General features: G+C 41.5%; 1 protein-coding gene across 11 annotated transcripts in view; it reads left to right on the top strand.

The window, feature by feature from the left end:
• The window catches only part of IGF2BP2 (insulin like growth factor 2 mRNA binding protein 2), a 181,136-nt gene that overhangs the window by 118,907 nt on the left and 41,711 nt on the right, over window positions 1-20,518 (top strand). For 10 of the 11 annotated variants that reach the window (XR_004069807.3, XR_008678254.2, XM_031009215.3 and 7 more), the window contains 5 exons: window positions 7,814-7,862; window positions 9,507-9,558; window positions 13,412-13,475; window positions 16,230-16,502; window positions 18,670-18,804. Coding sequence is in view for 9 of the 11 variants with exons in the window: in XM_031009215.3 (XP_030865075.1) it covers window positions 7,814-7,862; window positions 9,507-9,558; window positions 13,412-13,475; window positions 16,230-16,502; window positions 18,670-18,804 (573 nt within the window). In the remaining 2 variants the exon portion in view is untranslated. Of the gene's footprint in view, window positions 1-7,813; window positions 7,863-9,506; window positions 9,559-12,945; window positions 12,998-13,411; window positions 13,476-16,229; window positions 16,503-18,669; window positions 18,805-20,518 lie in introns of those variants that run through there. The other variant, XM_031009220.3, reaches the window with a different exon arrangement.

Below are 20,518 nucleotides of genomic sequence, written 5' to 3'. Positions count from 1 at the left end.
TCAAGCCATCCTCCCACCTTGGCCTCCCCAAATGCTGGGATTACAAGTGTCAGCCACGACGTCCGGCTCCACTCCTTTCAACAGGAAACAATTAAGAATCTTTGATGGCTTCCTCAAAAGAGAAATCTAGAATTGTGTTAGGTCTTTTTGTGAGCTAGTAGGCTCTGAGAGGGCTGTGGGGAGGTAGATGAATTGATCTCAGACTATTGCTTTTTGCTGTGGTCTAAAAGTTTGTGTCTCCCCCAAATTCTTATGTTGAAATCCTTACCCCCAAGGTGGTGGTATTTAGGGGCCTTGGAGAGTTGATTAGATCATAAGGTGGAACCCTCATGAAGGGGATTAGTACCTCTATAAAATAGACCCTGGAGAGATATCTAGTCCTTCCTCCATCCAGAGACACAGCTAGACAGTGCCTTCTATGAGGAACAGACCCTCAGCAGACCGCAAATCTGCTGGTGCCTTGATCTTGGACTTCCCAGCCTCCAGATCTGTGAGAAATAAATTTCTGTTTATAACCTCAGTCTATGGAGTTTTGTTATAGTAGTCCAAACGGACCAAGATACATCATATTAAGTGATTTTTTTTTTTTCGTGTTTCATTCAAGCAGTGAACTTCCATGAGTTTCTGTCTCTGAATTGCCCAGGAAGCATGAGTTATGAGGGCTGTTCTGGGGCTTATGGTTTTGTGAACATGAGTTTATAGAGCCAGGGAAGTTACTGGGTTCATAACTGCAGTTCTCCTGGCTCAAAACCCTTTGCAGGGCTGGGCACGGTGGCTCATGCCTGTAATCCCAGCACTTTGGGAGGCTGAGGCAGGTGGATCACGAGGTCAGGAGATCGAGACCATCCTGGCCAACATGGTGAAACCCCGTTTCTACTAAAAATACAAAAATTAGCCAGGTGTGGTGGTACCCACCTGTAGTCCCAGCTACTCAGGAGGCTGAGGCAGGAAAATTGCTTGAACCTGGGAGGCGGAGGTTGCAGTGAGCCAAGATCGCACCACTGCACTCTAGCCTGGGCAACAGAGCAAGACTGCGTCTTGCGGGGGCGCCCTTTGCAGCAGGTCACCACAGTATTTAATTTAATCGTCTTATGATTTGGCTCATAACACTACTAATATTCATAGGGATTTGTGCTTATCATTTGTTTTTTCTCTTAAAAAATACCCCAAACTGCTTTTTGTTCATTTTGTTCATTTTCAACAGTTTATTTATGTTGAACACATTTCGTTTCCTAATGCATTTATTTTATTTTGGATTCCATAGAGGCGGAGGCAATTGTTCTTAGTCATTTTGCAACAAAGAAAGTGACTAAACAATTTTTTTTCATTGACTCTTAATCAGTCTCTGTGATCCTCCCGTGTGGTGTCTGGGTTTGAGAGAAAGAGAGAACTTTAAGAGACAGTTGGGCTGGGTGTGGTGGCTCATGCCTGTAATCCCAGCACTTTGGGAGGACAAGGTGGGCTGATTGCTTGAGCCCAGGAATTCAAAACCAGCCTAGGCAATACGGCAAAACCCCATCTCTACAAAAACTACAAAAAATAGCTGGGCCTGGTGGCTTGGGCCTGTAGCCCCAGCTGCTCAGGAAGCTGAGGTGGGAGGGTCACTTGGGCCGGGGAGGTCAAGGCTGCAGTGAGCTGAGATCACGCCACTGCACTGCAGCATGGGTGACAGAGCAAGACCGTGTCTCAAAAAAAGGAGACAGTTGGGTAGAGGATTGGACTTGGCTATCACTGGTGATTTATTTGCTTCCTTGAGCAGCCCTAGGTCCTAGTTCAGTTTAGCACAGGATGTCCCTTGTACAGAATGACCAGAAGTTTTTAGGGGAACTTTCACACTAATGAGGAATAGGAAACACACACTAATGAGCGCGTGCAATAGACTGGAATCTGACTGCAGTGCTAAAGGGGAGGAGGGCTGGGAGCGCTGGTGGTTTCTGTCGCAGCTCGGGGTTGGTTAGCATACCCGCCTCTCTTTACAGGTAATGCACATGAGGAAATCCCTTTTAATGTCTGATGGAGCTCAGAAATGCTGTGGAAACAGATGGGACCTATTTGGGTAGAATCCCGCTTGGAGCCCCAAAGGACGCTCTCACAAGGCCCTCTATGTTGCCTCTCTTGCCCAAAAGTTACCTGGGAATCCTCCAGTTCCTAGTTGGCCTAATTCTCCAATGGAAGCTGGAATCCTACAAGCTGGATTCTCACAATTCATGTTAATTTGTTCTCTAGTCAGACCCACAGCATAGCCAAGGCTTGGTTTAGAGTTCTCAAGGCAGCTGATAGACTTGTGGCTAATTGACCATATGCCTGAAAACTATGGCATTATCCTCCTCACACCAAAGCAGGTATTTTGTTTTCTTTCTTTCTTTTTTTTGAGACAGTTTCTCTCTTGTCCCCCAGGCTGGAGTGCAGTGGCTCAGTCTCGGCTCACTGCAGCCTCCGCCTCCCAGGTTCAAGTGATTCTCCTGCTTCAGCCTCCTGAGTAACTGGGACAATAGGTGCACACCATCCACTATGCCCGGCTAATTTTTATGTTTTTGATAGAGATAGGGTTTCACCATGTTGGCCAGGCTGGTCTCGAACTCCTGACCTCAAGCGATCCATCTGCCTCAGCCTCCCAACTTTTTTTTTTAATAATACAGATGAAATGGTTCTTCAGTTTCACGAGGTTCCTCAATAGTTAAATATGATTTTATTTCCCCAGCTGATTGCCTAACTTTAAGCAACAAATTCTATCGTAACTAAATAATTTCTGCCAGGCCCTTGAAATTCATAACAATGGACATCTAGCTTATCTGAAATTCACTCAGTTGGAACCTTCTGTTACCTCTGGGTATCTACAGCCAAAGATAACGTATTATAAATATAACAGATTATAAAATGTATGCTGAGGCATTTATATGTTGAAAGTCCTTGGAACCCCTCAACTATAATTAGTTAGATGAGCTGGGATTACATATATTTTATTCTGTAGTTCTTTACAGTTTGATAGTCCACACATGTGTGCTATAATCAATTGACCAGAGTCCAGAATCGGTGAAGGTAGCCAGTTCCCTAGCAAAGCAGGGTGGCTCCAGGGCTGCATTACTCGTTTCCTGGTAGGTGGCCCTTTCCCACACACTTAGTTTACTTGAATTTGAGAGTGGGAAGTTCTAACTTCCTGAATCCGAAAGCCACAGGGAAAGAGCCTATATATTTGTATTAAAGAGCACCCTTTGCTTGACTTCAGGTCTTATTCTGCTTCCAGTTAAAATGAAGGTGAAATAAAGACATGTTCCTGCTGCTCTTTTTACTTCTGTTTGAAGGTGAGCTGAGGCAGTTGAAGGCTCATTCTGGCACACTTGTGAACTGCAGGTGGAAGGGCTTGGTGTGAAGGAGTGTTTAAAGATAGAGATGGGGAGGAGGCAGCAGCAGGGAGTCAAGGAAGGCAGGAGTAGCCCTCTCCGTGTGTGGAAAAAGTGACTGGCAGCCAGGTGAGGAGTGGATGGGAGAGGGGGAGTTGCAGGCCAAGGATGGAGGGACCAGCTGGGAGACGGCTGTAATAGTTCTGTGGCTCTGTGAATGAGGATGAAAAATGCCTTTTACCTGTAATTAGAGAAGCTTGGTTTCATCTTTAACATATTGGAACTGTGAAATTATTATTTTAAAGGACAAAGAATTATTTTCCTATTACCAATCACTTTCCTAAGTTACTGTGTGTTTGGTTTTTTTAAAGCAGGGCACAGTTTCAGGGAGAAAGATCCATACTCTCATTTGAGACTGAGCCAGATACTTTCCTTTCTTGTCTAAAGGAAGGAGGGAAACGAACACCTCCTTCCCTCTCCTGTTAACTACCTGGCAAAGAAAAAATAGACAATTTGTTTTCCTAGGTGGGGTCAGGAGGGTCTTCATCATGAACAGACTGCAGCCAGCAGCAGGAGTGCTCTTCTCAGCCCCTGTGTATGAGACCCCGTGCTAGACGGTGGAATAGTAAACAAGGAACCTGTCCTTGACGAAATCACCGCGGGGGTTGAGGGGACACAGCACTAGCAGATAAGTAATTATGGCAAAGAGTGAGCTACCAGAACAACCGAAAAGTGCAGAGGAAACAGTTCTTTCTGGAGACATTCTGGAAAGCTCAGCAGGGATTATGTGTGAGCTGCGTTTTGAAGGACATGCCAAAGTCCCTCCCAGGGAAGGAGGGGACAGGCCTCCTGGGTACCCTGATGAGAAGGCATGCTGTCCAGATGATGCCACAGGAGTCAGCAGACCTCAGAGATCCTAATTGCTCATGACCCCGAAAGATAATCCCTCAGGATAGTCTCCCAAATGACCGGCTGAACTCCAGGTTAGTTGGTTCTACCGTAGTGATCTCCATTTCTCTTTTTAGCTCTCAGTTCCTTCGTTTCCATCCTGATCTGAGATCAGAGGTGCGACAGTCCAGCTTTTAAGAGATTATTCCTCCAAGTGTCTGGCTTAACAAAGCAGGACATTCCCAGTTACTGAACTTATGTGTAGTCTTTACTTGAACTATTACAGGGAAATGCCATTGTTTTAGATGCATTCAGTTAGTATTTGGGGTAATCAGCATTGGGCAGAGTTTTCCTACTTTTGCACCGTGAAGTGTTTGCCACATACATTAATAGTTCTGTGGCAGTGAGGATGAGAAACGACTTTTACTTGTATTAGATTTCAAGAATAAGAAATAAGATTTCAAGAATACCTAGTGTAATTATGGAGAAAATTAGGCTTGGTTTTTTCTTCTTTCTTTCTTTCTTTCTTTCTTTTTTTTTAACTCAGCAGGTTCCAGTATACTTTAAAAAAAATAAGTCTTGTATATTAAGGCAACCCTAATAGAAGTTTTCATTGTTCGTTTTTTAAAGCCTGTAGGATAAGACATGAATATATTCTCAATTTAAAAAAGTAAACAAGGGGTAGGCATGGTGGCTCATGCCTTTAATCTTAGCACTTTGGGAGGCCAAGGTGGGAGGATCACTAGAGCCCAGGAGTTCAAGACCAGCAGGCAACATATCAAGACCCCATCTCTATTAAAAATTTAATAATTTAAAAAAATATAAAAAAGTTAGTAGCTAAAAGTATTCTTTTACCAACTAAATCTGCTTGGTGCAGCCTTTTTCTGTGCATTTACACACATACACATTGAATAACAGGTAGTTTGGTTTTGTGCTTTTTAAAAGCAGGATCAATTTAATCTGTAATTACCTCTTTTCTTGTAACAGCATACCTTGGAGAGTTTTCTATGACAGTGCATGCTTGTCAACTTCATTTTTAAGAGCTGTATAATATTCTCTATTCAGCTGTATTATGATATATGTATTCATCTCTCGTTGGTAAATATTTAGATTGTATGCATTCTGTTACAAATAATGTTACAGTTGCTGTCTTTGTTCACATCTCTTTGTGCTCATTCGTGAGTTTCTTCCAATAGAATATCTACCAGTAAATTGTTGGTTAGCAGTTGGAGTCAATGTTTGTATTTGGAAATAACAAAACTATTTTTCTTTAGAAATATTTTATTTTCTTGAAAATTCTTATGCCTTTTCTACAGACTGTTAGGCTTGGTGACATCTTCCATAGAGAATTTCCATGTAGCCACTGTATGGGATGGTGCTGGCAGTTTTATTCTGAACTATTGCCAAAGGCCATGTCGGGAATTAGCCTTCACAGCATAGAGGTAGAAATTAGTTCTTGATTCTTTTTCCGTCCTGATACACAATTAGTGATTCTGCATAGTCATTAAAGCAGCCCTAGTAAGGCACGAATACGTTAATATTTAAAAAAAATAGACAAGACTGAAGTACTATATGGGAGCTAGAATGGTGGGGTTGCCCCTGTGACATTTCATAAAAAGGAGCTGAGAAAACTAGAGCCCCTCATTTAATTCATTATTTCCCCATTTGTTTCCATCTCTGTACCTCTGTGTGTGTGTCTCTCCTTTTCTCTTTCTGCTTGAATTGTAACATTTCTCTCTGGGGCTGTTGCCCAGATTAAAGCCCTGGAGAAACATGTGACTGTGTATAGCCACTGTTTAGTACCTCTGACCCCACAAGGTGGTACACCACATCTCTTTTCTGGCAACCCCCCAAAATGAGTATTTATAGGATTTCAGTGTCAAGCTCTTCTATTAAAACAACGTCTCTAACATTTAAATGCTTTATTTCCAGGATCCAGCATGTTCTCAAAGATTAAAAAAAAAAAAATTACATAACTTATACTGTTCTTTTTTCTGTCTAATTTTAATGCTTAAGTAAAAATAAGAAACAATCTAAGTCATTCAAAGCTTTTAGACCAGCAGGATGTCTTGGGGAAAGCCTCTGAATGAAAAGGCCCAAATGTCCATTAGTTGGGGATGGATTAAATATACTTCAGGATACCTATGTAGTTATGAAATAGAGTGAGGAAGCTCTCTAACTCTACCTTGAGAAAGATCTCAAGAATATGACTGTCAGGTGAAAAAAGCAAGATGCAGAGAATGTATAGAATATGCAGATATTTCTATAAGAAAAGGGTGAAAATATGAATATATATTCACATTTGCTATTATTTGCATAAAGAATCTGAAGGATACGCAAATAACATGTAGAAAGTATTTCTGGTGAAAGAAGGGGGTGGTGAGACTTTTCACAGTATAACTTTTTATAGTGTTTTAACTTTTGAATTAGGACTGTAGTACCTATTCAGAAATAAAAATATTTTTAAATGGCATTTTGCCTTGTTAGGTAAGGGGGCAACTAAATCTGATCTTGTTGAAGCCCACTATATGACCTCACCTGTCCTGTTTGAGCCTAGGTACACTTTGGGGTCGGGTCAGTTGCAGGCCAATATATTTTGAGGAAGAGGGGGATAATTCTATAAATAGAATCTGTATGATGACTTAAATTCTAACTACTTTGGTAGGAAATTGAAAAGATGAGTCTGTATTTAAATTATTATTATTATTATTTTTTTAGCTTGTTGGGATTTCTTGGGTTTTTCATTTGTTTTTTGTTTTTTTCCAAAGTAATTGAAAACCTTAAAACATGAGGCCATGTTTTAACCTGCTCATGAGGCCAGTGTGGTGGCTCACGCCTGTAATCCCAAAACTTTGGGAGGCCGAGGCAGGCGGATCACTTGAGGTCAGGAGTTCGAGACCAGCCTGGCCAACATGTTGAAATCCCATCTCTACTAAAAATGCAAAAATCAGCCAAGTGTGGTGGCACATGCCTGTAATCCCAGCTACTTGGGAGGCTGAGGCAGGAGAATCACTTGAGCCTGGGGGGCAGAGGTTGCAGTGCGCCGAGGTCACACCACTGCACTCCAGCCTGGATGACAGAGTGAGACCCCTTCTTAAAAAACAAACAAACAAACAACAACCAAAAACCCACAAAAATTAGGTGTGGTGGTGGGCACCTGTAATCCCAGCTATTTGGGAGGCTGAAGCAGGAGAATCGCTTGAACCCGGGAGGCAGAGGTTGCAGTGAGCCGAGATCGTGCCACTGCACTCCAGCCTGGATGACAGAGCAGGACTCTGTCTTAAAAATCCCACCTATTTGGGAGGCTGAGGCAGGAGAATCGCTTGAACCTGAGAGGCAGAGGTTGCAGTGAGCCGAGACCACACCACCTATACTCCAGCCTTGGCGACAGAGCGAGACTCTGGCTCGAAAAACAACAACAACAACAAAACTATGCTTATGATTCACAGTAGGAATTTTTTGTTGATGCCATGGTGAACACGGTGAGAAAACAAATTCAAATGACGGGTTTAAGCCGGTTTTTATTATTTGCTGTAGTTTGTGTCCTGGAGAAAGTGTTATAGTCTGTGGTTTTATCTTTACAGGAGCAGGAAAATTCAGATTCGAAACATCCCTCCTCACCTGCAGTGGGAGGTAAGCCAGTGTCAATTTTTAATGGGTTGATGAGACATTTCTCCCTTCTTTAGTTCCATTTTACATTTAGGAATTAGAGGACCTCAGTGTTTCCCACAAAGCTTCTGGGTCCTGCCTCTTTCTTTTCAGTACCCTAATGTATGTGATCTGTAATGAGTTTGGGGTCGTATTTGTTTCTTTCATAGAATGTGTACTTTGATCCCTCATGTTCTGTCTTTTCAAGTACCATGCTACCAAGCACCAGGAAATAAGCCAAGAAACAAAATATATACCTGGTTGTGATTTGTATCTCATGGTTTGTTGGTTTGTATGTTTGAGACAGTGTCTCACTTTGTCACCCAGGCTGGAGTGCAGTGGCCTAATCATGGCTCACTGCAGCCGGCTCCAGGGATCTTCCTACCTCATCTTCCCACCCCAGCCTCCTGAGTAGCTGGGACTCGATGCGTGCCACCACGCCCGGCTAATTTTTGTATTTTTTGTAGAGATGAGGTTTTGCTATGTTGTCCAGGCTGGCCTCGAACTGTTAGGTTCAAGCAATCCACCTGCCTTTATCTCATGATTTTTAAAAAGATTTTTATCTTTCCAGATTATAATTTGAAAAAAAAGTGAATGAAAAGGCAACAATAGTAGAAAGGTCTTTGTTGGTTTTAGCAGAATTTTTTGTTTGTTTTGAATTAGTTGCTGTAACAGTTAAGGTATGTTTTCAGAGTTGTAAAGCTTATAAGATTTCTACCTTAAAATAAAGTAAGAATATGAGGAGTGGCCTTATTGTGATTTAAAAACAAACTGCCTCATATTTTATTCCCCACCCAAAGAAAACACACTGCCTTAAAGGAAACAATGTTTTATCTAATATTTTTATTACTTAAAAAAAAAAAGCACGATTATTGCCTGGGCGTGATGGCTCACGCCTGTAAATCCCAGCACTTCGGAGGCCAAGGCAGGAGGATCACTTGAGGTCAGGAGTTTGAGACCAGCATGACCAACATGGTGAAACCACATCTCTACTAAAAATACAAAAATTAGCCAAGCATGGTGACAGTTATCTGTAGTCCCAGCTACTCGGGAGGCCGAGGCAGGAGAGTGGCTGCACTGGAACCCAGGAGATGGAGGTTGCTGTGAGCCAAGATGGTGCCACTGCACTCCAGCATGGGTGACAGAGGGAGACTCCATCTCAAACAAAACAAAACAAAACAAAACAAAAAACCTGATTATTATGGAACATTTCAAACATACACATCCTATTACCTTGTAAAATGAAGAGATCCTTGTAAAAGAATTGTTAAATATTTCAAGAAAGTGGAGTGAGTCTTGTACTTTATTCTGCTTCTCATTGTAAGAGTAGAAGAGTAGTGTGTTCCAACCATCATGACGAATGTGATTGTTAACAGTTACTAAGACTCTGAAATTCTGCTGTGTAACCTTAGTGAACAGATTATTTGGGAGCCAATAAGCGAATGTAGGTCCCATATATTTGTTCAGTTCTAACTGTTTCTATGGAAGACCTGAGATATCAATTTAATTAGATTATTTCTATAACCATCTTTTTTTTTCTTTAATTTGTTTGCTGGGGGATATCACTGTAGTATTTTTTGTACATATGATCTTGCCTTCCCATTCTGACATGGAAGCTTTCTGTTTTAGGTGTTGGATGGACTTTTGGCTCAATATGGGACAGTGGAGAATGTGGAACAAGGTAATAAGTGAGGAAGCCTTTTGGGTTTTGGAGAGAGATATTATCTGTTATTTCTTATAGGTTAGGTCAACTCCAGGGAGAAATGGTAAGTTCATATTTCTTTGAAATAAGCTTCCTAGAGTATATGTATTTACATCTATTTAAGATGTATCTTACATAGATGTGAGAGATATCTGTCTCTTTCTATCTATGTCTATGTAGTTTGCCTTTTCGAGGAATATTATTTACAAGCTGTTTCTCATATACTGTGCAGTGTGCTCAAGCACTGACAAACGCTGTCAGGCTAGGGTAAGCTTAATTCACTTAGGAGTAATTGGATTTACACGGTTGCTACTTTCCTTTTCCTGGATAAGAAAAACAGGTCCCTAATGTCTTGGACTGAGTGTTACCCAACGAATAGGACTCCTATACCAATAATCCCTTGAAGTGCTTGTGAATTGCAGACTCCTAGGGCTTACTGTAGACCTGCTGAGTAAGAGTCTTGCAGGGAAGAGCTCGTGAATCTATATTTAAAAAAGCACCCAAGGCCGGGCGTGGTGGCTCATACCTGTAATCCCAGCACTTTGTGACGCCTAGGTGGGCAGATCACATGAGGCCAGGAGTTCAAGACCAGCCTGGCTAACATGGCAAAACCCTATCTCTACTAAAAATACAAAATTAGCCAGGTATGGTGACGCATGCCTGTAATCCCAGCTACTTGGAAGGCTGAGGCACGAGAATCGCTTGAGCCCAGGAGGTGGTTGCAGTGAACCGAGATTACACCACTGAACTCCAGCCTGGGTGACAGAGTGAGACTTTGTCTCAAAACAAACAAACAAAAACCCTGAAGTGATTTTTGTGTACACTCAAGTTTGAGAACACCTGTCTCAGGAGCAGTGCTGCAAATGCCCAGAAGATACTTTTCTTCCTGCCAACCTCTTTTTTATCTTCTAAAGCATGAAGTACTATGATTTTTAAAAGGAAAACAGTGGTACCTAAAGCCGATATCTTATCTAGCTCTTTAAGAGTCCCAGAAAAGTAGATTCCAAACTCCTGATGTGACAGGCAATAATATGTGATAAAGATTATTTTTGCCTTGACCTAGAAAACAGAATGTAAATTCAGTCATTTACTGACTGCGAACCCTTGAAAAAGTCACGTAACCTCACTGACTCAGTATGCACAAGTGTAAAATTGAGAGAGAAATTTCTACCTTTCCTCTTATCACTGGATAGTTGTGGTATCCAAAGAGAACCTGTATAAGGCATTTGGAGACAGCAGAGTCATACGTAAGCTGAAGGGATTGTTCAAGTTCACTTAGGAAAAATTGCAAACAACCCATTTTCTTGTATACAATCTATTCTGCTAGTTTAATTAATAGTTTTAAAGCAGTAATTATTCAGATATTATTCAGTTTATGCTGCTGCCTGCCCATGCCCAAAGGTGAAGGGAAAGAGCTCAGAAAGAAGACATGATTTATAAGGATTCTATTTCTTAGTTCTTATTTCCTTCGACATGGAAAGAAGACTACCCCTGCTTTTTTTTTTTTGAGGCAGAGTCTCACTCTGTCGCCCAGGCTGGAGTGCAGGAGCACGATCTCTACTCCCTGCAACCTCCACCTCCCGGGTTCAAGCAATTCTTGTGCCTCAGCCTCCCTAGTAGCTGGGATTATAGGTGAGCGCCACCATGCCTGGCTAATTTTTGTAGTTTTAGTAGAGACGGGGTTTCACCGTGTTGGCCAGGCTGGCATCAAACTCCCGGCCTCAAGTGATCCACCCACCTTGGCCTCCCAGAGTGCTGGGATCACAGGCGTGAGCCACCGTGCCTGGCAGAAAAGAAGACATTCTAATGATTGGGTGTTGTAGGCAAGATGGTCTTGCAGACATGAACCTGTAAAAGTTACTAGTTAAGATTATATTATAAACTGAGGACAATGCTACACAAGAAAAATATATTCCAGGTCCCTGGGGCAGTTTACAGGTCCTAGGGCAGCTGTGCGCTGGAGACCCCGCAGTTTCCAGCTGCCTAACAACAACAGGATAGAACTGTTGGGCTATTGTTTTGTCCTGTTACATGAGTGATTCCTGATTCAGCAGGAAAATATTTTCAGTAGAGTTTTAGGCAACTTTATAGAACTTTCATGCCCAGTGAAATAAATTATTTGAATGGAGCTTAGCTCGTCACAGAATCAAAGAACTGCCTGATTTCCTGAAGACTAACGTCTTTGAAGAACAGAGCATATGACTAAGAAGTGAGCACAGAATCTGAGAATCCTAATGGATAGCTTTATTCAGGAGGTTCAAACCCAGCCCTTTCTGGGAGTCTACAGCCTTATCTGTAGCACTAGAAAGCAGCAAATATGAAACCTTTTTAGCATTCTCTGTGTCAGCACTGAGAGAGGACAGTAATGTGCTACACCTCCCCTGTTTTGCACTGTGAGGACTTCTGTGGGTTAAGTGTGAATTAAAGCATGCTATGAACACTCCAGGCCAAGGCCAGAGCTGGGCTCGGGTTTATTACATGTAATTCTCAGTGGCAGCTCTTTCTGAGCATTACGTACAACTCCCTGCAACCCATAAAGGCTGCAGCTGCTTTAAAGTTATTTAACAAACAGTATTTTTAACAGTAGTCTTTAAGCTTTTTGGGGTCTCAGGTCCCTTTGCAAATCTTATAAAATAACAAGAAAAATTCACATTTCCTCAAGTTTGAATCATTTTGGAGGGGTTTATAGAATTCTTGAAGCTCAAGCATGGGTCCAGTGTAAAGAATCGTATATTATAGAGTTTTATTATTACTTTGGACAGCAGCTTTATCATAATTTTCTTGAATTATCTTTAACTTAATGTTGTTGTTAACTCCAAACTCCCAACAGCTTAAATCTTTTAAAGAGAAGAATTGATCTAGTCACCTTTGTTTTGGGAAACATATATTTTTGGTGTTTAAGTTTACTGGCTTGGATTGAGAAAGTTTTCTCTGGCATTTGAATTTATTTTTAATTTCTAACTATAGAAGAAGAGGCAAGAAATTATGATCTAAGACAAGACAACTCACAAGAGTAATCCCTTATTAGCCAATCATAGAGTTTATACTTTCTCTTTTAGCCAAGTAAATTAGAATTGTCAGTTTTATTTATTAGATTTAACTCACACAGTCAAAGAGTTCAGTCAAAGGGAAACAAAAATAGGGATGGTTCAACCTTGTCAGTGAATGAATAATTTAAATTAAAATATTTTCTTATTGTTTTATATGTATATCCAATTATTTAAGAATTAATGCAAATTATAATTAAAACTCATACCTTGATAGTGATGTAATAAATTGATACAAACTTCTAGGAGACCAGTCTGAAAATATGCATTAAAAAGCATCATGTTCTTTTACTGCATTACTTTTCTTCTGTGATTTTAGCCTAAAGAAGTAATTCAGAAGAACACACAATCCAGTGATGTTTGCAACAAAGGTGATTTTTAGCAACACTATTTAGACTAGCAAATAGTGGGAACAGCCTACTTACCAACAATTGGGGAATGGTTAGGCAAGTCATGGTACATTTGACTCACTGCAATTTTATATAGACATTAAAAATGAAAAATACAAAGAAAATGTACTGATACAAAATACTCATGTAGAAGTGTTTATAAAATATGTGGAAAATATAGTTCTGAGTTGTTCATACGATTGATTACAAATGTGTTATATACAATTGATTACAAATTACTGTGAACTCAGATGAATAAACGTAGAGATGCAGATAACTGTGGAGCCAGTGTGATGAGGGTTTTATGCATTTTTCTCTAAAGTTTGTCTGTTTACATTAAGCCAGAGGGTGACAGCACTTTTTCCTATGACAGTGTAGTTTTTGCCTTTTCCCTAGTCAACACAGACACAGAAACCGCCGTTGTCAACGTCACATATGCAACAAGAGAAGAAGCAAAAATGTAAGCAGATTTGGGCTTATTTCTGTTTAAATTTATTTGTTTTTGTCTTTGAATTCCATTGAGTTCTGTGTTTTTAAATGTTTTCTAAAAAGATGCAGATCTGTGAGCTGGATATGTGCCACCTTTGACATACCCATGGAGCTCCACGGCATCTGAGCCACCTTTGACATATTGGTAGAGCTCCAGGGTGTTCCTGCCATCTTTGACATGTCAGTGGAGCTCCAGGACATTCACACCGGGATATTTGTGGATTGTGTAGAGACTTGAAAAATGTTGAGCCTTGGCATCAAAACCAAGATGGGAGCTGTGTCTTGACATGATCGGGAATAGAGGGCACCATACCTGTGACACTGTGTCCCCTAGACTCTGCTTTGCCAAACACTTGGGACCACTTTTACCTAGAGCTTCCTCCATGCAGTGTGAAGAGGCAGCACAAGCCTATACCAAAACATCAATTTTGTGTGTGTAACATTAGGAGGGAATCCACCTCAGTGAGAGCAGCAGCCGAGAGAATTGTCTGAGAGTGGTTACTCAATGGCACCTGGTTTGGGTTCTTTTCTCCAATCCCCATCCTCTTTCCAGTGCCCATTCATTACTTCAGGGATGGTTAATTTTGAGCTTAGCTGTTAATGGACGTGAGATCAAGTCTCTTAAAAAACAATGAGGCCAGGCATGGTGGCTCATGCCTGTAATCCCAGCATTTTGGGCAAGGCCGGAGGATTGCTTGAGCCCAGGAGTTTGAGACCAACCTGGACAACATAGGGAGACCCAGTCTCTACAAAAAAACAATTTAAAAATTAGCTGGAAATGGTGGCTTGCACCTGTAGTTCCAGCTACTTGGGAGGCTGAGGCAGGAGGATCACTTGAGCCCAGGGTGGTAAGGCTGCAATAAGCTGTGATTGCACAACTACCATCCAGCCTGGGCAACAGAGCAAGACCCTGCCTCTCAAAACAACAATAGCCGGATGTGGTGGCACATGCTTATAATCCCAGCTACTTGGGAGGGTGAGGATTACTTGAAGCCAGGAGTTTGAGACCAGCCTGGGCAAAATAATGAGACCCCCATCTCTGAAAGAACAACAAAAACAAGTTCCTTTTTTGTAGGAGGTCCTTAAAGTGCCTGCCAGGTCATTATAACTAGAATTATGGTCACATTTGGTCTTGCTTTATGGGTGGGGCATAACCTTGGCTATACATCCCAGGATTATAGTGTTCTTTTTCAACATACAAAGATATTTAACCCATTTTCATACTGCTAGTTTTCAAAATGTTAGTTTTGCATTGAAAAAGGTAATGGTTCAGGCCAGGCATGGTGGCTCATGCCTGTAATCCAGCCCTTTGGGAGGCCGAGGTGGGCAGATCACCTGAGGCTGGGAGTTCGAGACCAGCCTGACCAACATGGAGAAACCCCATCTCTACTAAAAATACAAAATTAGCTGGGCGTGGTGGTGCATGCCCGTAATCCCAGCTACTCGGGAGGCTGAGGCAAGAGAATCACTTGAACTTGGGAGGCGGAGGTTGCAGTGAGCCAAGATCGCGCCATTGCACTCCAGCCTGGTCAATAACGGTGAAACTCTGTCTCGAAAGAAAAAAAAAGAAAAAGGTAATAGTTCATTTAGTGTTAACTTTACCTTGTACACATTTGTAAGTGGAGATACACCAACAACTCAACTCCACAGCCCTTATCTAGCTGCTGCTTGGGTGGACCTCTGTACGTGATATTACTCTATTGCTTTTATTAAATTCAAAAGGTGCTGCTTCGTAATAAATTTACAAGTCCTAAACATTAACCTAGTAAAATTGGGTTAATGCTACTAAAAATATGTGAAAAGGATATTGCATTTCATGTGTCATTTTAAGAATATAATAGTGGTATATCATTTATCCCCTATCAAATTGATAAATATCTTTAAATAACAGCACTCTGTGCATTTGAAGATTCAAGGACACAAATGCTCTCTCCTAAACTGCTATGGGATCATAAATGTTGAAACCATTCCAGGGGCCCACTGGGCAATAGTTAACAATTCTACTAGGAGTTTGTCCTGTGTGCAAAGTTGTAGTTGCAAAGATGCCGATGGTGACACTGTGTGTAACTGTAAAAGGTTGGATACAACAGATATCTAACTATAAAGGATCAGTTGCAAAAACTATGGTAAATCAATAGAATGTTAAACAGTCATTAAAAATTATACTGATACTGCAGTTGAGTCATGTGTAAATTATACTGAAAGGTACTTAGTGACATTGAAAAATGTTTTAGAATATTAACTGTTTTTTAAAGGTTAGAAAATAGTATGTACAATATTAACCCATTTTTATAAGCAATAATATGTTTATATTTAAGAAAGACAGTAAAGATAGTGGATTAGGATTTTACTTGCACTTACATATTTCTGAATTTTCAATAATATGTATGATGATTAAAATGAGAAAAAAATGAGTCATAATTTTATACTGATATTTATAAGAGTTTTTGATAAGGGGGAAATGGCCTTGAGTGGTGGAGAAACCAGGCTGTAATGTTGGATATGAAGCCTGACCAGGCTGATCCGTTGTGATTACTTGTTTAACTGTTAACCACAAGCCCTGAGGGAGCAGAGATGGTGTCTGTCTTGCTCACCACTGTATGTTCAGTGCCTGGCATGGCACCATATAGGCACCTATTAAATGGGAGTAAATGAACCAGTCTTGCGGGAGGGTCTTTCTTGATGTTGGTTTCTGACGAAGCTCCCCTGTCCTGCTGCATTTCAGAGCCATGGAGAAGCTAAGCGGGCATCAGTTTGAGAACTACTCCTTCAAGATTTCCTACATCCCGGATGAAGAGGTGAGCTCCCCTTCGCCCCCTCAGCGAGCCCAGCGTGGGGACCACTCTTCCCGGGAGCAAGGCCACGCCCCTGGGGGCACTTCTCAGGCCAGACAGATTGATTTCCCGCTGCGGATCCTGGTCCCCACCCAGTTTGTTGGTGCCATCATCGGAAAGGAGGGCTTGACCATAAAGAACATCACTAAGCAGACCCAGTCCCGGTACGTGCCTGTGGGGCTTCCTTTGCTTCCTTCTGAGGGGTCCCCTGCGTGCTGGTGGGTCTCAGCCACTCTTAGGTCACAATTGCTTACATCAGCAGTGGGGGGCTGTGCTGTAAGAGACAGTGGCTTCTTTCAACAGGACTACTAACAGACTAACATCAAGCTGGGGGCTGTGACAGGCTTTCATGCTGAGAGGCTAAAAGTTCATAAAGAGGGTACTGATAACCTCACAGCCAGGGCTGTTCATGTAAGCGAACTAATGCTTATGGATGCATCGATTTCTACAAAAGCAGAGGTTTGGAGCTCTGCGGGATCCTAGAACCCACTCATCATAGCTCTTCCTCTTCCCCTGAGTCAGAGCCCTGGGGGTGGCCATTCTTTGTGACAACATAGGTAGTCTCACAAAGAAGTGGGTGAGTCACTGCCACGTCAAGCAAGAAATAAAGCACACTGGCCTTCTGTTTAGTTTCCTCCCTGTTCAAGGAGACTAAACTGATTGTAAGAGTTGGAGTGAATAAAATGTCTTATGGAATTGTTGATTTTTATATCTTCCTAAGACTGTAGCATGATGTAATAAAGCAAGCTCGGGACTTGAAAACAAAGACTTATGTTCAAGCTGTAGCACTTTAAATGGTTTTGTGATCTTGGAAAAGATGTTAACCTCTCTGAGCATCAATTGCCTCTTCTATAAAAAGAGGGTTCTGGCTGGGCACCCTCTGTATTACAGAGACTCATTCCTGTAATCCCAGCACTTTGGGAGGCTGAAGCAGGGGTATCATCTGAGGTCAGGAGTTCGAGACCAGCCTGGCTAACATGGTGAAACCCCGTCTCTACTAAAAATACAAAAATCAGCCAGGTGTGGTGGCTCACGCCTGTAATCCCAGCTACTCTGGAGGCTGAGGCAGGAGAATCACTTGAACCCAGGAGGTGGAGGTTGCAGTGAGCCTAGATGGCGCCACTGCACTCCAGCCTGGGCAACAGAGTGAAACTCCATCTCTAAATAAATAAATAAATAAATAGAGGGTTCCTGTCTGTTTTGCCATGATTATTATGACAATTAGCACAATCAGGGAGATTGAGTGAAATAATTAATATGAAAGTACTTAAATTGCAAAGCACCCAATTACTGACACATAATTATTTACATGGGCTGGTACACTTTACTCAGGTCATTCAGTGGGTGTCTTGTAACCTGAAAGAGAAATGCTGTTTTCTTCAAAATGTCTTATTTATCCCCAAATAATAGGCACTGATATGGATGAGTCTGGAGTGCCACATCTTAGAAGTGAGGAAATAGAGAGGGAAGTTACTGTTTGGTATCCTTTTATTTTAAAATCAGCCCTGGCTTTTCCTCCAAGTTCACTGTGAAAGTGACTTTTATTTATGTCTTTTCGTGCAAAAGTTGTGTAAGGTGGCTTGAAAAAAAAATGTAACAAGTTTAAATAGAAGTGGGGTTAGCTCTCAAAGTGTGTGCCCATTTTTCAGACGTCAACCAAAGACTTGGCTCTAGGCTTTCTAACAGCCAAAGTAAAAAGGATATAATCAGTTATGTAATTTTGAAAGTTAACAAAAACAGGTAGGACCACAACTACCCAAAGAAGTCTGATAAAGTCATCAAGCTTTTGAGCCATTAGTCTTAATGGCAGGCTGCCAATGGAAAGGAAACCAAAAACTTAGGCAGAGAGAGGGCATGCCTCTGTTTTCTATCCACACTCAAATATATAAAGCTTGCTTGAATTTGGTGTTTGGATTTGGATTAACATATGGCTTTTAAAAGCTGCAATCAGTTCAGAGACCGGCACTGTGCCAATGTGCAGTATTATCCTTCTCACTTTACTCTTCACTTCTGCAGTCATTTGAAAGACTACACAAAATACTTCATTTACCAAACTGGCTTCATTACTGAGTTGGCTTAGTGCCTTTGTCCTACAGCACTCCTGTAAGAACCGTTCCCTTCTAAATGAAGCTGCAAATAATTAAAATTTGGCACAAGACCCCCTGCACTGCTTGCCTCCTTCTTGGAGAATGGCACTGATTGCAGACGTGCTGATGACGCCTCCTTGTCTGTCTGTGTCCTTGCTGTACATGGGTTGGTGTGACGCTTTCTTGGGACTAGGGTCCTATCCAGATGACCTTGTAATCATGGCTCCTGATTCTTTTCCTACAGGGTAGACATCCATAGAAAAGAGAACTCTGGAGCTGCAGAGAAGCCTGTCACCATCCATGCCACCCCAGAGGGGACTTCTGAAGCATGCCGCATGATTCTTGAAATCATGCAGAAAGAGGCAGATGAGACCAAACTGTAAGTTTGCATGCAATGCCCAGATCACTCAACAGAGAAAAAGAGTAGATTCTCCCTCATTTAACCCAAGAGGTTTTTTTTAAAAACTCCAAATCTGTTACTCAGTAACGGAGGCAGGGAGGGATTATGTTTAAGAAATTTGTTCCCAAGTAGAATACAGTGGGAAGTAGATCTTTTGCATTTACATATGGCTGTCTCTCCACTTGCGTGTCTCTCTTGGTGATTTTAATGCTTCTGTCACCCATTGATAGTAATTATTGGGAGGAACATACAGACTCATGCTGTCCAATAGAACTTTCTGCAATGATAGAAATGTTCTATATCTGCACTGTTCAATAGGTTAGCCACTAACCACATGTTGCTATTGAGTATTTGAAATGTGGCTAGTACAGTGGAAGAACTGAGTGTTTTATTTTTTTACTCAGAGTTTGGTAGCCGTGTGTATAGCTAATGCCCATTGAATTGGACAGTGCAAGTGTAGAATGTATGTTGTCACCAAAGCTATCATTTATTGTCCTGGAAAAGGTTTCTCCCGCCATGCTTCTAAACTGCACTCTTAACATTGGATTACATTTCCTTAAGTAGTAGAAACTAGTTTCCACATGGCTGCTTTATTCTTCTTCTACTTTTTTCTTCCATCTGTCCTTCCTCCTCACTACGCCCCTCTCCTTTTTTTTTTTTTTTTTTTTTGAGACAGAGTCTCACTCTGTTGCCCTAGGCTGGAGTGCGGTAGCGCAACCTTGTCTCACTGCAGCCTCCGCCTCCTGGGTTCAAGCGATTCTCCTGCCTCAGCCTCCCGAGTAGCGGGGATTACAGGCGTGCGCCACCATGTCCAGCTAATTTTTGTACTTTTAGAAGAGACAAGGTTTCACCATGTTGGCCAGGCTAGTCTCGAACTCCTGACCTCAAATGATCTGCCCACCTCATCCTCCCAAAGTGCTGGTATTATAGGCATGAGCCACCGTATCCAGCCCTTTCCCCTTATTTTATGAAGTAATTATAGGATTCCACAGTGTAATGAGGGTTGTCCCAGTTTGAATGACAAATACAGTTCTTACCAAACAAGTTAACTTTGTATTATAAATGAATGAGTGGTGATAGAATAGATAATACAATAAAAATAGACTTTCATGCTGGGTGCAGTGGCTCATACCTATAATCTCAGTGCTTTGGGAGGCCAAGGTAGGAAGATCGCTGGAGGCTAGGAGTTTGAGACCAGGCTGGGCAACATAGTGAGACCTCCATCTCTACAAAAAATTTAAAAAATTAGTTAGACATGGTGGTGTATACCTGTAGTCTCAGCTACTCAGGAGGCTGAGGCAGAATTGCTTGAGCCTAAGAATTTGAGCAATGAGCTATGATTGCATCACCACACTCCAGCTTGGGTGACAGAGCACCACCCTGTCCCTAAAAAAAGAAAAAGTAGATTTTCAGTTTGGCAAAATCTGTTTGTGGGTAGCGGTGGCAGTTTTATAGAGAAGTAGTGAGGGATGAATCAAATAATGTCAAACATGAGTGTTCCAAAACCAAGAAGATGAAAATGGTCCTTAAAAGAAGAACATTACAAATCTATTCTTAGATTTCATAAGAGACTCTATCCTTTCTATTATGAATTATTTATTCTACTTGGGCTTTTGAAATCCCCCAAATGCCACAGTTTAATTTGAAAAAGACATTTCTCATCCAAGTTCCTGGGAACTTAGTAAATAATACT

This window comes from Gorilla gorilla, chromosome 2 (genome assembly GCF_029281585.2).
Source record: "Gorilla gorilla gorilla isolate KB3781 chromosome 2, NHGRI_mGorGor1-v2.1_pri, whole genome shotgun sequence".
NCBI lineage: Eukaryota > Metazoa > Chordata > Mammalia > Primates > Hominidae > Gorilla > Gorilla gorilla.
The sequence above is the reverse complement of the archived record's forward strand: the minus strand, read 5'-3'. Positions and strand labels throughout refer to the sequence as shown.